At 36.8% G+C, this 17,729-nt stretch overlaps 1 protein-coding gene across 1 annotated transcript in view; it reads right to left on the bottom strand.

Annotated features, from left to right (window-relative positions):
• Nucleotides 1-359: 359 nt before the first annotated feature.
• The window catches only part of LOC309802012 (tetratricopeptide repeat protein 6-like), a 65,651-nt gene continuing 48,281 nt past the window's right edge, over nt 360-17,729 (bottom strand). Inside the window, exons 14-18 of the mRNA XM_082617170.1 lie at nt 16,157-16,309; nt 15,237-15,407; nt 6,659-6,884; nt 6,078-6,208; nt 360-429 (exon numbers count right to left, since the gene is read on the bottom strand). Of these exons, the coding sequence (XP_082473296.1) occupies nt 367-429; nt 6,078-6,208; nt 6,659-6,884; nt 15,237-15,407; nt 16,157-16,309 (744 nt within the window). The 3' untranslated portion in view covers nt 360-366. The remainder of the gene's footprint in view (nt 430-6,077; nt 6,209-6,658; nt 6,885-15,236; nt 15,408-16,156; nt 16,310-17,729) is intronic.

Below are 17,729 nucleotides of genomic sequence, written 5' to 3'. Positions count from 1 at the left end.
ACCACAACGAAGAGTAGCCCCGCCGCAACTAGAGAAAGCCCGTGCGCAGCAATGAAGTCCCAAAGCAGCCAAAAATAAAGAAATAAATAAAATTTATATTAAAAAAGTGTCAAATAATAAAAAATATATATGTAACAATAAATGGAATTGTCTAACCTATTAATCAATTGAAGTAAGATTAAGGAGCATTTTTATATTTGAAATGTAAATGATGCTTTTTCCACTTAGAGATTTATTTATTTTAAGTTATAAAATTTATGGTTATAAAATTACAAGTATCATCAGAATAAACCCCTGGTCTCTTAAGATCCCTTTCTCTATTAAAATTTGTGTCATGAAGTTGATACACATGTTGAAGCAAAGTTTTCAGTTGGTTTTTTTTCTTCTCATCAGAGGCTTTGGAGATGTTTCTACTTTCAGAGAAGAGATCTAAAATAAAGCAAAATCACCACATGAGTACCTGCAAACTAATATCTTCTCCTTTTGCAAGTAAATTAAAGTTGCAGTGCTGAGAAGATAAACGACCTCAACCCACTCACACAGGTTTGGACAGCAAATTTTATATTTTCCTTGGAAATTTAAGTGACTATGACCTTACCATATATACTGTAGAAAAAGATTTTTTTAAGACTAAGTTTTTCCAAAGAGATGGTGATGGTGCAAACATGGACCTCAAATGGTTTGTGGGCAGGACCTGCCTGAACCAGCTGGACCTCTAAAGAGGGCCTGCAGGCCAGATCTAGTTTGAAGTTCACTGTAGGCACCCAGGGAAGAAGGCAATGTGCATCTTTTACGGTCATAAATATTGCCTCAAGTAAGCTATTTAACTAAGGGGGTGAGGGAGATTATTTTATATTTTTCCTATTATAGAGCCAAGACACGTTCAATGATTTAAAAATGAATAAATCAGAAAATGCAGAAGCGTCAAAACTAAAAAATCAAACTGAGCTTCTCTTAAACATCCCACACACCCTTTACCAACAAACCCTACACCATCAATCTCATTCTCCACAGGTACTAACTGTTAAAGGCTGGTGTATTAAAATCATTTAAGGCTTTAAAAAAAGATATAATGGGTATATTCTTTATATGTTTAATTTTACAATAAAGTGGAATTATACTATAAATATTGTTCTACATAATGAAAATCAAATTATCACTAAAGGTTTCCAGGCTAGCATAGAATCAGAAAGAAGAGAAGTAGCTGGATTACCTTAATGGTTTAGTGGATTAAAACTATGACAATGGTATGACCCATTTACTTTATGGGGATGAACTAACAAGAAGTCAAAAGATCAGAATGTTCCTATCCACTCTTTGGAACACCAGTTCAGCAGATAGAGCCAGGAACATGCATATAAATGTTTGCACTCTGACCATTCCCTGCCCCAATTTTAGGTACAGTATACACCATGGCCCCTTGATTACTGCAAGATATCATTTTTTAAAGGGGAATAACAAAAAATTTGTTATAGTCTCTTATTCACACTATACTTGATTGGGTTACAGCTTGATTATGTCATAGCATCATCCAATTATAAAAAATTACAATGATTAGCCTGAGATGTTAACACATCATGATTTCAGACATTTCACCTTCATCACCTTGACAGCTACTTACTTGTTATTTTTACAGCAGACTGATCTCATTCATTACATCTTGGTTTTTCCAAATTTCATTTTCTAAGGCATTCATCTTATAGTTCTAAGGGTGCCGTGTGTGTGTGTGTGTGTGTGTGTGTAAGTTAGACATTGTGAAAGCTATGTGGATGCTAAGAACCTCTCTACTCACAGGAGATATTAAATAAGAATAGCACTGAGGATGAGTGCTGTCATTGCTTTAACCTTTGAACAGTCTGTGCCTAGAATCTCACAGGATGCTCACTTTATCAGAGAAATGAATAGTAAAACACATATCTGTAGTGTGTTGGGTCATAATGTCCTGCATTATGAGTGTCCAGGCCTGCATTTTACTTAAGTAAATACATCAAATATTTATGAAGCACCAGCTATGTGCCAGGAACTGTGACAAGCATTGGTGATACCATGGTGAACAGGATAGACCTAATCCTTGCCCTCGAAGTTTCTAGTCTAGTGCGGAAGACAGTCATTAAACAAGGATATACAGATTTGAAGGGTAATCCAAAAGAGTAGGTAGCAGTGCTGTGGAAGTGTAGAGGAAAAAGACCTAAGGCACACTCTTAGGGAGAGGAAGATATATCTTCCTGAGAATAAATAAGCCAGGTAAAGATGGGTGAAGAGAAGAAGACAAGTTGAACATTGGGATCTCATAGTAGATCGCCAAAGTGCCTGTTATTTTTGGAAATCAGTGATTCTCAGGCATTGACAAACAAAATATTTTTATGCCACTGGAGAACCTCTAGGAGTGAGATCCTGTTACAACACGCTAAGAAGGAAGAAGGTAGAACGAGACTCTCACAGCTCAAGGATATTGCTTCTAGCTCCGAGCTGCCTGTCCAGGCACAAATCAACTTCTCTTCTTGCTCACTGAGGAGGCATTATATGTTTTTCCCTCCCTCAATGTGATTTCTCTTCCAGCTACACCCATCTAGTAGTGACACTATAGAGCACAATGTTTCCTAAAATGTGATATGAGGAACACTGGTATAAATTAGGTAGAACAAGGACAAACTTATTAATAGTTATGCATTTATTTTTACAAATTCCTTCTCTCTAAATAAATTCAATTAATACTAGCAAGTCAACTTAAAGAAATATATTGAATAAATAAAAATGAAACTACATTTGGATAACATCATTATACTCGAGGTGCTTTAAACCAATTATTTAACCTTTCTGCACCTCATATTTTTCTTCTGTAAAATGAGAATAATAAGACTGTCTCAAGTATAATGGTGAAATGAAAATGTCCTTAAGCTATAGGTGAGTTTCTGGTACTTAGTAGATTTTTAGCAAGTGGAGTTTTCTTTTTCTTCCCTTTCTTGCTGCCTACATACTGATCTTTCTACTGTCATTCCTATCTGGTCTGTATTATTAAAGATAAAATGTAAAATGCTGCCCATTGACTGTATTTCAAATTAAAAGCTCAAGATAATCTTACTACTATCACGCATTTATCTAAGGCTAGGCTAGATACATAGATACTTAGACATAGACATAAATAAATACACATATATGCCAGTACAAAAGAAGTGTTAAAGACTGGAAATCCCTTTTTTGCACTAATAATCATTAGGCAGACAGAGAGCTTTAATGTCATCACAATAAAGGTTATTTAATAGACTATGAGTTCATCTTGTTTTATTTCTCTTTAGGTGAAAAGGAGCAGAGGCTTTTAAACTAGAATAGAGGTTGACTTTCAGCTCCACCATTTAAAAGCTGTGTGACACTGATCATATAACTGGATCCTTCTGAGCCTCAGTTTCCTCATCTAATGATACCTGCTACCTTACAAGACATGGGTAAAGAAGTAGAGACAATGAATGTGAGGCAGAGAACACTATACCTTGCCTGGTCTGGCTTAGCCTATGTGTGGACCAAGAGAAGGGCCTCAGGTGGAAAGTTGTAGGTTCTTGCAAGAGGTTGGGGGTCAGTACAGACAGAAACTGTGGGTACCCAGGGGATGTGGACCCTGGGTCATGTAGCATTTGGCATGTTAGGTATGATTTTCTCCATTACGCTATCATGGCCCTTGGTTTGTATCATTCCTGCCTCTTGTTATAAGTATTTGTATGTAATCAGGAAAAAAATATTAAATTACTAATTCTTTTAGCATGGGTTGTCCCAGAAAGCAGAACCAGAGGAAAATGTTTCTGGGCAATGACTTTATCAAGAAGTGTAAACCCAGAAAAGCAGCAGCAGTAACAAAAGGAAGCAAAGCAGGGAAGCCAAAAGCCAAAAGCCAAAAGCACCAGTACATCTCGAAGCTGACCGCTAGTATGTGTGAACTGATTGCTTAATCTCCAAGGACCATCCTCCAGGAGGCTGTATAAACCAAGTGTCTCAGGACACTCCACCAAGAGATGGAAAGAGCCTATCTACTAGTTCCTTTCTCTCATCATCAAAAGTTCATTTGACAGGGACTTGGGTCCCCTGCACATCTGCCAGGCACGTAGCTGGGCACTACTGCAGCAAGTGACACCTCAGCTTTAAAAGAGATGCCCAGCGCTGTAGGTGAGAGATGCGTGGCTGGAGCACAAAATGAGGGTCTGTCTGTGGGTGCATGAGGTTGGCCTGAATCTCATCTGTGGCCGGGCTGGGACTAAAGGTTCTAGAGATGAGTGAGAATGAGAGGATCTGAAGAGGCGTATTAAAGGTGTCTGAATCACCAACTGAAATAACTTACTAGGCACGACCCAGTCCTCACATGGACCCACATATCATGCTAAGAAAACTATCCTGAAAGAGTGTGAAGAATCCCCACAGTGGCTTACGAATAAAAATCAGCTTTGTATTGTGAAAATCTGGTACATCAAACTGAAAACTGAGTAGATAGGGGTATTTTTTTCCACAATGCCTCATCTCAGTGAAAACAGGTCTCTGAGGAGCTGGAGATGTCCTGGAAGAACGAAACGAAGAAGGAAAATAAACTGAGTGAAGCAAATCTAAATGAGTTTACAAGTCAGGAAACCTTGTTACTATCAGTGAGATAAAGGAAAGGAGTTCTCTGGTTCACCAAAGAGATATCCTATTAAGAATTTTTACCATATGACCCAGCAATCCCACTACTGGGCATATACCCTTAGAAAACCATAATTCAAAAAGAGTCAAGTACCACAATGTTCACTGTAGCTCTATTTACAATAGCCAGGACACAGAAGCAACCTAAGTGTCCATCGACAGATGAATGGATAAAGAAGATGTGGCACACATATAGAATGGAATATTACTCAGCCATAAAAAGAAAGGAAACTGAATTATTTGTAGTGAGGTGGATGGACCTAGAGTCTGTCATACAGAGTGAAGTAAGTCAGAAAGAGAAAAATAAATACATATGCTAACACATATATATGGAATCTAAAAAAAAAATGGTTCTGAAGAACTTAGGGGCAGGACAGGAATAAAGACGCAGACATAGAGAATGGACTTGAGGACACGGGGAGGGGGAGGGTAAGCTGGGACGAAGTGAGAGAGTGGCATGGACTTATATACACTACCAAATGTAAAATAGAAAGCTAGTGGGAAGCAGCTGCATAACACAGGGAGATCAGCTCCGTGCTTTGTGACCACCTAGAGGGTTGGCATAGGGAGGGTGGGAGGGAGAGGCAAGAGGGAGGAGATATGGGGATATATGTATAGCTGATTCATTCTGTTATAAAGCAGAAACTAACACACCATTGTAAAGCAATTATACTCCAATAAAGATGTTTAAAAAAAAGAAAATTTAGCTGTTTTAATGTATTTCTACTTGTCAAGTTCTATGATGCACTAATTATAAGTGTATGCAGATTTTTAATATACTTTTATGACATATGCATTAAAGAGGCAGAGGTATCTCAAGGAAAGCGGACGCTCAAAATCTTTATAGGTGCTGTTCTGGAAGGGAGGCAACATGAAAAAGAGGAACGTGTTTCTCTGTTGGAAAAACATGAGTAGCAGGAAGAATACAGACCTGTGTAGATATTGTTCAAAGGAGGAGAGAGGATATGTGCTTGACTTCAATTTCTTTATAGTCATCAGCTCTCTATTTTTTTTGATCTGGATACTGTTGATTACATTTATATATTGATGAAAATGTCAATGAGACTTTTTCTAAAATCACACAGTATTATTTTAAAAGGAATTATTTTACTTTAAAGAAAATATTGTGTGTTAATATGTCCCTTGAGAAACATTCTCATTTAAATTCTACACCTTGTGAAGAAATTCAATTATTGAGTTGTTCCAAATCTGCAGAAAATGATCTGAAAGTTTTATAATTAATATAAAACAAAACGGTATTGCTAAAATGCATTAAAGAATTATATAAAAGACTAAACATAAAGAACAAAACAATGAAGATAGTGCAAACTTTTTTTAAAGCAACAAATACGTTTCAATTTCTGGAAGAACAGCTGTGTAAACTACTACAGAATCCATGGTCTATGTAGTCATACCACTGAGGCATGTTCTTGAAGATCAAGTGCTTGTTTATAGTCAGCCACAGCTTCATCAATCAGACCTATTTTACCACGAACTTCTGCTCTAAGATTATATACTAGAGCATCATTAGGTTTCAAAGACAGAGCTGTAAAAGAAAAAAAATTTCAAGATATGTTTTGTGCTAGCACTCAAAAAGCCTCACTTTTTTAAATAAAAATTTTATAATATAAGAACTTTAGTATTACCTATTTGAAAACATTTTCCTCATATGTACCTAATTATTTAGTTAAATTTAAAACACTGAATCTTTCTAAGAAAATTAACTTGGGAAAACACAGTACAATGTTTTTTTTGAAAGGCTGGCAATGTTTATGTATGGTTTCCCTAATAATTTTCTATGTCTTAGCTTACCAATGCTGTAAGTTATTACATAAAGGAATCCATACTGATTACATTAAAGATATGATATATAAAACCATTAATTCTAATGTTAGTTTATCTAGGCAAATAGACCTGATGATTTTCTTCTTTTGTCATCAAAAACAAACAAATCAACCATTATAATATTAATCAAAAAAATTACAAAAAAATATACCTTTACTTAGGTCTTCTTCAGCTAGTTCATATTGCTTTAAACAACAGTAGAAGTATGCTCTGTTAAAATATACTGCAGCCCAAAATGGACAGCTTTCAACTACATATGCAAAGTCTTCTTTTGCTTCTTCATATCTCTTTAATACTGTATTTGCAATAGCTCGATTCATGGTAGCACATTCATTTTCTGGATCAAACTTTAAAGCCTCTGAGAAGTAGTCACTAGCCTATACAAATGTGAAGATAATGATAATCTGAATATATTTTAATTGGCAGCTATACAGCAACTTGAAACACTTTTAATATAAAACTAAGGCCAGTGGCACACTGAGGAGATAGTGGAAGCATTTCATCCCACATACAGATGATAAGGAGGTGCCAGCATTTGTAGAGAATGTAAAAGATAATAATAAAACCAACCAATAGTTGGTCTGCTTTTTGTTATCACCATGTGTCAGCAGTTTTAGACAGTGTCAGAGATAAAATACTCTCTGCTGAGGTGAAATGTTCCACTACCACCTCCCCCTCCCCACCACACACAAATCTCACATCCCTGTACAGCACTAGAAAAAAGTAAAATATAAGTTAGAAAAGAAGGTCACACAGGAGGATGAAATATAAGTTCGAAAATTAACATTTTTCATATAAAAGCAGAGTAAGGGCTAAAGAGAGAAGTGAATTTTGAAAATAAAGTTCTAAACCTTACCAAAAGAGATTAAAAACTCCGTTATACTATGAAAAGCTATAAAGGAAGGAAGACAGAAGATTAAAATCAGCTTGTCAAGAAGATCAAAAACTCTAGATGATTCACAACTCATCATCAAGCCGGAAGGGACCCTCCAAATTGTGGTCCATCTACTGGTGTTGGGGTCTTGATCAACAATAAGTTAGAAAATTTTAAAAAACTGGTCTTTCATCACACATAGCTTGAGATGCCAATTAGACACCCTACTACTCAAGGTAGGAATCTCATCTCTAACTCTATGATGGATGGAAAACTCCTACTTTAAAACTTCCCTAAAGGAAAAGTCGTTTTTAACAATATGGCTTGCTGTCTCCAATTCCTTACCACTCGACTTTTCCCCAGTACAGCACAGTCTGGGTTCTATCTACCTCCCCCTAGCCCGTGAGGTCTGCTCTTGCTAAGGCTGAAGATGTCGTCAAGCCCAGTAGGCATTTTCTAGTCCTTTCTTTCCATGGCATTTCTGTGGCACGGATGCTCTTGGTCTCTCCTTCCCTCTTAAAACTCTCTCTGTCCTTGAGACAGGGTGTCTCCCTAGTTTTTCCCCTACCTCTCTGATTATTTTCTATCAGTCTTCTTCATGGAACTATTTTTCTCTATATTTCCCAGGGATGTGTCCTCAGTTCACTTCCATTGTGGGTGAAGTGAAACATTGAGAGCATGGTGGCCAGGAGCCCAGACCATGGGGCCAGATTTCTAGGTTCAAACCCTGGCTCTACCACTTATTAGCTCTATGTCCTTTGGTGAGTAACTAAAACACTCTGACTCGATTTTTCTCATCTATAAAATGGAGGCAACAAATCGAACCCTACTTTCAGTGCTGCTATGAGGATTAAGTGAGCTGACAGGTAAAGTACTGAGAACAATATGCAGAATATAGTAAGGACTCAGTCAATTATTACTGATACATCATTTTTTTTTGCCAGTGTCTACAAATGGAGAGATGTCATAGCCCTCAGGTAATACTCCATGAATTTTACTGCCTGAGACTTTTGAGAAGCAATTAGATCAAGATTGTGTGCCCATCTCATCCCAGAATGGGAGCTATTCTATGCTGTAGTTAAGTGCAATTTAAGGATCCCTTAAGATGGCAGCAGAATTGACATCCCTCTGTGAAGAACTTAAATTAAAGAGAATTCACTCCTGAACAGGAGGCTGGACTCACAGTCATTATAAATGAAGCAAGGGAATGACTCCAAGCAGAGCCAAGACTTCCTTCAAAAATTAATTTGTTTCATTTTAATTCACCAGTAAATGATCGATAAAGGCTACACAATTCTACATCACAAAAGCATGACTTGCAATCAGGTAGGAGCAAATGCCTACCTCAGCTAAAATAAATGAACTTAGTAAAACACAATAGTATGGTTAACTTTGAACAATGTAACTTTCTATTACAGCTTTGAAAACATATTACTTAGAAAATGAAAGCCTATGAATTTAATGAGGTTACTTGAAGAACAGGAGCATTAACTATGAAGTAGTTAGAGGCCAAAGACACCTACCACAATAGATGGCCTTGATTTAACAACTGGTCTAATGCCCTCATATCTGTAATTAATTAGAAAGCAGATCCAGGTATTTTTTAAAAGTCGCCTGTAATTCATGACACATGCATGTAGCTCCTCCAATTGTGGTTTAAAACCATTAAGTCACTAACCAACCATAAAAGAAGCCAGAACACATACATGTTTTAACCCTTTAGAGATTATCTGGTCTGTTGAGGGACACTTCCTCCTGGCCCTAAATCTTCTTTCCATACATCAGAAACAAAGGGGGAGGGGGAGGATGGACAGGAAATAGAAGAATTTGCTCCACAAAGAAGCATAGAACATACCAACATAGCTGAATAACTACTCTCAAAGTCTGCTTGTCTCTGAAGGGAGCACATACTGCAAAGCCCGAGTATCCAGTATATCAAGACAGAGAGCAGAATACATTTTAGATCAAATATTTGCCCAGCTGATGTGTCCCCAGCTTGGGGGAGAAAGAGCCATACTTAAAAAAAAAAAATCAAAGATCAAACTACACTTTAGATCTAACCAAATAGTTTTATACATGATGTCCATAGAGTGATTAAGGACAAATAAGTTTAAATGTGAGGGTCTCCCTCTCATGTGGACCTTAAACACTGACAGAAACAGAAAATTGCCCTGGGCACTGTGTTTGTCTAATGCTCGTTAACTAACTCTACAATGCAGAGAAACATTGCCAAGACCCAGCCAGAGAGTGGTCTGAGCTTGAGGAAGTTTAAGGCAACTGACCCTGGCCTGTCAGCCTAGGAAAACATTAGCCTCCTAGCTGTCTGAGGTTTGAGCTATGACAATCTCATTCATGCCTTATATAATAATACCTTTGATAATTCTCTGTCCCAGCAGCTAGCTTCACCACTGAGGTCAACCAGCCTCATCAGAGGGGTCAGCAAGCTAACTGATCTAACTTGGGCAACAGCTAAACTAAGGCAATGGCAGTAGAAATAGAATGGAAAGGGCATATCTGAGATAAAAACTAAGAAGGAGGGCTTCCCTGGTGGCGCAGTGGTTGAGAGTCCGCCTGCCGATGCAGGGGACACGGGTTCGTGCCCCGGTCCGGGAAGATCCCACATGCCGCGGAGCAGCTGGGCCCGTGAGCCATGGCCGCTGAGCCTGCGCGTCCGGAGCCTGTGCTCCGCAATGGGAGAGGCCACAACAGTGAGAGGCCCGCGTAACGCAAAAAAAAAAAAAAAAAAAAAAAAAAACTAAGAAGGAAATTTGACAGGATTAGATGACTGATTAGATGAAGAAGTTGAGGAAGAGAAAGTTACAATTGATGCTAATGTTTTTACTCAGGTGATTCCATGGAATGACATCTTGAATTGAGACAGGGTTATAAAAAGAAGAGCTGGACAGGGCGTAGAGGATAGAGAGGTTAATTCAGTTTTGGCTCTCATGCACTTGTAGAACATCCAGTTTTAGCAACTGGTGATAAATATGGGTTAGGAGCTCAGAAGAAAGGTGGAGGCTGACATGTAGTATAAGCCATGGGTATAGATGGGCTTTCTGAGTAAGGAAATATGGAGAGAAGAGAAAGCAGTGTGATTCCTGGCATTAAAGAGCTTAACTGGAATGAAGAGATAAGAGACTAACACACAGAAACAATTGTGGAGTGACAGAAAGCCGTACTGAATCTGTATAGAAATAATTATATACAAAGAAGTATGGAGTCAAGATCTCACTTTAAATTTAACCACAACCTCAAATGAGAACTTTAAGTTGTCTGGTGGTTCTACTATACTTCCCTAGAACGTTCACCCTACTGTTCTCTAAAACAATTATTTCACATTTTCTCTTTTCTCTTCAAAACTCCTAGCCATACTCTCCCCCTTTTTACCTGTCTACCTCACTCTTAACTGGTAACTGGTACTCATATTCCATGGAAAAAATGTAATCATTTAAGAGAAATACCTACTATCAAAATCTACCTATCTACAGCCAGCTGTGCCCCAATTCTCTGCCTTCTCTCATGACATAATGGATAGTGTGTCCTGCTCCCTTCAAAGGCCACCCCTGGAACTTCCAAACTTTAGCCCCATCAAATCCTCAAAGATTTTGATCCTAATTATCCCTGCCACTCTCCCCTGCACCAACAATTTCTCCCTTTCTACTAGATCCTTTCATTAACACAGGAGCATGAATCAGCATCCCTCATATTTTAAAAAATTAAAAATATGAACACCTTACTCTACTTTAGCCACCACCCCCATTTCACTACTTCTCTTCACAGAAGAATTTCTTCAACTCGTTGAACTGTCTCTAATTCTTCACCTCACATTTTCTCCACAACCCTTTCCGCTCAAGGATCTGATGCCATTGTGACTCCAACAATGTTCTTGCCAAAGTCATCAATGATTTTCTCCATCCACCCCTTCCTTGACTTCTCAGCAGCATTTGACACAGGACACATTTCCCTTCTTGAAGTACTTTATTCTTGAGGTGATATCATGCTCTCCTGCTTTCCTTCCCAACATCCTGACTGGATACTTCCCACTCGGTCTACACTCTGGAGTCTCCTCTCTGCTTCACTTCTAAACATTGGTATTGCCCCAGGGCTTGCTCCTTAAACCCCTTCTCTCCATCTATACTATTCACCCAGATAATCTCATATAGTCCCACACCTATGCTAGTACTGATATAATGACGCTTAAATAAGATGGTATTAGATGTTTATCACTACTAATATTGCTTATTTTCTATTTCTTCCTCCAATAAAATGTAAGCTACATCATAAAAGAAGTCTTCCTTATCTTGTTTAGCTCTGTATCCTCAGGGCCTTAATTCCTAGCACATGGCAGGTACATTATAAATATAAGGAGAATGAAAGAATGAAGAACTAAGTGGAATCAGGAAATATCTGCTCAGCTTTTCCAGCAAAATACATACAAGGACTTTATCCTCTCGGTAGATAAAGGTGCCCCAAAGATCATTTTTAAGGGGTGTGGTGACAGTATTGGGTGTTAGAGGAGAATACAGAGGTTACAGATCTCAGAAAATGCAAGCAATAAAAACAACTTTTTAAAATGAGAATGTTATCTTAGAAGCAAGGACTGTGAAAAGTTCTGAGAAACACAGAGTTTGTGGTAGAAGCCTTCCCAAACCAGGCTAGGCTAGAAAGGACATACTGTAAAGTCTTGTGCAACAGCATCAGTGGTAGCTCAACTCGGAAAGTTACCGTGGCCTATCACTGTATCTCTCACAAGAAAATCTGCTATTAGTCCAGGAAAAAAAATTATCTCATTCAAATATAAGGAACAGAAAAGTAATTTGCATGCCTTCATTGTAAAAAACAAAGATAAAAAAGTAAGAGCTTAATTTTTGGAAAGATCATAAAAACTGACCAGAAAAAAAGTATTCCTACAATGTAGATAAAAATTATAATGTAACATTATAAAATAAACTAGAAAAAAATTGTTAAGGAAGAAACTACATTTAAGAAATAAATAAATAAATAATAAAGGATCTTAGAAAAAGAGGTGGCCAGGAAGATATGTCATGGAAATGGTACAGAACTAAAAAAAAAAGTTTTAAAGAAACCTGGATCATAAGGTCAACAAGGGAATAATAGAAAACACAGTAAAAATTTAGGGGATGCAAAAGAAAATGAAACAGATGTTAAAAGATAAAAAACATTTGAAAAAAATAATTGGCATATAGGAGTCAAAAGATGTCCTATTTATAATCATTGGTATTCATCCCCAGTGAAGAAAATCAAAACAATGAAATCGAGAAAAATATTTACACTGAATTCAACAAAGATTTTCTGAAATCTACATATTGAAAATGCACACTCTGCACTTGATAACTTTGACCCCAAAAGTTTAACTCTAACACATACTTTTTTTTTAAGTAAAAAAACTTTTCACTTATGGGCTTCCCTGGTGGCGCAGTGGTTAAGAGTCTGCCTGCTGATGCAGGGGACATGGGTTCGTGCCCCCGTCCGGGAAGATCCCACATGCCGCAGAGCGGCTGGGGCCGTGAGCCATGGCCGCTGAGCCTGTGCGTCCGGAGCCTGTGCTCCGCAACGGGAGAGGCCACAACAATGAGAGGCCCACGTACCGCAAAAAAAAAAAAAGAAAAAAAAACTTTTCACTTAAAAAAAATAAATAAAATAAAATAAAATAAAAACTTTGGTTATCCTGATGAAAAGAAGTCACCAATAACAAAAATCAGGTTTGCATCAGGCTTTTGACACTAACATATGCAACACCAAAAAAATAGTGAAACAACACTTACAAAACACTCAAGGAAAGAAAAAATGAGTCAAGGACTCTAAACCCAGACATGTTGTCGTAAGATATAAAGGCTGCAGGCTAACAGCTGTGAACATGAAACAATTCAAGGAATATTGTTCTCATGAACCCTTTTTCAGGACTCTACTAGAAGACTAATTTCAGAAATGAAATGATTGGTTAGGAGGGAAACTTTTGCAAAAAGCCTGGTGATGAGAATTAAATATATTTAACTGAAGAACTAAGACTAAACGTGAAATAAAGGTAACAAAATACTATGCAAATATTAAATCCTCTGGCAGTGTAGGAATAACGAAACACAATAAAATGGAAGAATACAGAGAGAGTGGAAAGCAAGCTGACATGACAAGCTGACAGAACAAGCTCAAGTATATTTAAGGATATAAATATAAACATTTTTCAAAAGAGCATACTATTAACTAAAATTGACTAATAGATGAGAGGGAGAAATAAGGGAGGAAGAGATTAAAGGGTCATTTTATTGTTCTTCATAGAAGAGAACTAAACAAATAAGGAAGTAAGGGTACAAAGGTATTTTTATAAAGGTCATCACTAAAGCAAACTGTAAACCTTCCTAAATATTAGAAAAACTCTGTAATTTTTAAATAAAACAGACCACAGAATAAAATATTTTAAATACATGTAAACAGGAAATATATAAAATAACAGAACTAAGACCAAACATATTGACCGTGCCAAAATGTCAATGAGATATAACCCACCTATTAAAAGATAAATATTTTCAAATTGACATCTAAACCAAAATCCAGCTCTATGCTGTATAAAAGAGACACAGCTAAAACAAAAGATTCTAAACACTGAAAATAAAAGGAAGGACAAAGGACTATCAGGCAAAAGCAAACCAAATGAAATCAGAGGTCAGGATCTTCACATCAGGTAAAGGAGAATTTATTCCAAAGAGAAACAAAGAAGAGCATTTGTAATGCTGAAGACTACAATTCACAATGCATATGTAATATGTATGAACATCTATACATGAAATAGCAGCAATTTTCATAAAGCAGAAATTACAAGAGATGTAAAGAAAACTATATAGGGCCACACTAATTATAGGATACTTGAATAAACCTTCCTCTGTCCAAGATAAACCAAATTAAAAAAAAAAGTATAGATATAGACTAATTATACTCCAATATTAGAAAATATAAAAGCCCTTCCTCTTGAACATTTTAAGTGCCCTATTAATTTATTCTTTAGTCAAAGGAGAAATAAAATTTCAAGTGCAATGTTTTGGGAAAACAAAAACAAAAACATTAAAGAGCAAAATACAGGGGATACTGCTGAAATAGTACTCGGGGAAAAGGCATAACCTTAACAATTTATCACAATATAAATGAAAGGGTGACAATAAATGGATTAAGCTTCTGACTCAAAAAGATAGACAAAGAACAAAATAAAATTGAAGATGAACAAAAGAGTGAATATAGATTTAAAAAAACCCAAAAAATAGCGTTTGAGTCATGCAATGCATTACAGTTCAAATAAAATAAATTCAAAATATAAAAAATATCATCTAATAACCCAACACTTTCATTTCAGCCGTTATGAATTAAGGTCCAAAAAGATTAGGTTGTCATGAAAACCAGAACTAACAGACATATCTCCATACTCCAGTCAAGTGCTCATGTGACTGAAACTTAGCAAAGGTAGAAATTAAGACAAGTTAGATAATCACATCACGAAAGAGAGTCTGGAAGGAAGTCTGACATTTGGCTAAGTGGGGGCAAAGAGCAGAGGATTCCAGGCTGGAAGCTGGTGACAATGGATAGCAAGGCGACTGCCGGCACTCAGAGAAGTCCAAAACAATGTTTACTGGACAAGTGCTGAGTGGCTGATGGTAATGAGGAGAAAAAATCCATAAAGGTGTAAACATTTAATAAATAATTATAAACATTTTTATGAAAGAGAAAAATATTTTTAAAGAGCTAATGAATAAATTAGCCTGACATATAAGGATTGCATTTTGAAACTATATGTAGCAGAGAAAGCATTTATGGTCAAAAAGAAAATGTTAAGGAAAACTCACATTACCTGGGAAAACTGCCTGTGGTGAAAGTAGATATTTCCTGCATTAAAGTAAGCCAGCGAGTACGTGGGGTTTAGAGAAATTGCTGCTTGATAGTCTCTCATTGCGTTCTGTTGTTGGCCCATAAACTCATGAATCACACCACGATTTGTTAAGAATTCTGCTCTAGTATTGATCTGCAATATAATAGTATGAGTATTTAGCATCTGGGAATAGTACTTATCTCCAATTTCATGTCTGCAAAAATGGACGTTATGAAATCTTTTTGTGGGAAACTAATAATTTTACAGGGCAGGTGAAACCCCATTAGAGCAAATATTTTGAGAAACAACTCTGAGTGAAGTTGGTTCAGTGTCAACACTTTGTTGATTTGGTTGCAGTAAAACAATCTTAGTGCTCTACTCAGTTCCTTTGCAAAGAATAGATGCACGGGGGAAAAAAGCTCATCTGTTTAGCTCTGTTAAAGATTACAACATCTACCTAAATTTACAAAAAAAGAATCCGAAGTCTAGAAGAAAAAAGGCAGATTTTCTGTCACTGCATTTTTTATTTGCCATTTCACTACAGAAGAAGCTGGGGATTTATACTATTCTTTCTTTAGTTCCTTCAAACCCAGAATGTTATTTTATTTTTTGCATTCATTTTTCATTACACAATAATACTGATGTATCATGAAACTATAAATTTGCATTTACTGAGAGGAATCAACATTTATTAGGGATTTGTTTTTAAATTTTTTTAATGCATTAGGTTATAAAACTGGTAAGCTATATAAGACTCTTTAGGAATCTCCTGGGGAAAAAATACAAATATTATTTTCTCTACAAGTCACTTTTAGAAAGCAACAGAGAACTTCTTATTTGATCTTATTCACTGATGATGTTAATTTAATGCTAATGATAATATAATCTGAGTGGATTTTTACCTTTATGGCAGCATTTATATCCTGAATTGCAGCAAAATTATCACCCATCTGAAGAGAGACAACAGCTCTTCCTTCATAGGCTAGGTAGCTCTTTGGATCAACTTCTATGGCAATGGTAAAGTGGTTCCAAGCTTTCTGGAATTTTCCTTGGGCCTAAAATAATTTTCCATTTACACCAAGTAGGAAATTGTCCATATCACAACAAATGTTTATGATTCTAACTTAATCAAATAAAGCCTTTAGTAAGGGTATATTTATATTGTACTTAATCTAAGATATTTTAAACAAGAAAGTAGGCTGTACTGTGAGTGCATTCAATTGACTGATTACCCCTGAGCATTTATGCTGAAATTTTAATTAACTGAAATAAATCTAATTGTCAGAGTCATCTCTTATACCAGTCTTGAACAACATAAAATCTTAACCACGACAGGAAACACCAATGCTTCTGACAATCACCACAAATTTTACATTGAGCTCTGCACACACAGGCAGGAATTGTCTATTTGCTTGGCATTGAATCTCCAGTTATACATACTATACATAATAAAATAAATATGTGTTGAATAAGTAAATGAATAAACTGATGGTGTAAAACCTATTTGATAAATTGTACCAGCATCACACATTCCATGAAAACTGCATGCAAATCTACCAGGCAGGTGTTTATACCAACCTTAGCGCCAACTGGAAAAAAAGAAAGAAGGTTAGGAGAGGACACTGTTAACAGAATGATGTCAGAGTATTTCCTACAGAAGGCCATTTGGCAACTAAATACCTCATCACAGGAAGGCAGTGAGTGGATAAATTCAGCACAGTCCAGGGACTGTCCTTTATTCCTGTGGGTTCAAAATCCCAACTTGCCAGAGCCTCAGAAGTGGACTCTCACATAAACCAAGCAAAGCCCAGGGACTCTTGCATAAAACTAACACGAAATATAACTAATAAGTTAACCAGACATTGTTCTTTAACCAGTAAAGCTTCTCCCTCACAGTAAATTATGTGGAAACCAACATCGTCACCACATGTTCATTTGATAAACAAGGAATTGAACTTGTCTGTTCTGACAACAATTGTTTTGCTCACTTCCATAACTCTAGTGGTAGGCACATAGTAGGGGAATCTGTTTCATATTTGTCCAAGAAATGGTCACTCTTCCCCCGAACAGGATTTGATGGGCCTCTCTGACTCTCCTTTTTCAGTCCTTCCTTTCCTGATTCAAGCCTTCCTCACACTAATATGTTTTTCAATCCTCCTTCAGGTTGATATATATCAGTGAGATCATCATAAAACACAAATCTGATATCAGTGCTCTGGTGAGTGACATTCACATTTTTCACTGACCTGGACCAGTTAAAAAGACTTTCACCTCCAGTCATTACTCAATTCAGTCTCATCCCATACCACTCTCCCCTTGTCCATAACATTCCATCCCCTTGAGCCCTCTGTCTCTTTCTCACAAAACTTTATAATGGGCTGTTCCCTCTCTCTGGAACACTGTGTTCTAAGCCCTAACTCCTAGTCCTAATTACTAGTCTTTCACACCTCAGTTTAAATGTTAATTTCTCAAAAA

The sequence above is a fragment of the Mesoplodon mirus genome (assembly GCF_964341445.2).
Source record: "Mesoplodon mirus genome assembly, chromosome: 4".
Lineage (NCBI taxonomy): Eukaryota > Metazoa > Chordata > Mammalia > Artiodactyla > Ziphiidae > Mesoplodon > Mesoplodon mirus.
The sequence above is the reverse complement of the archived record's forward strand: the minus strand, read 5'-3'. Positions and strand labels throughout refer to the sequence as shown.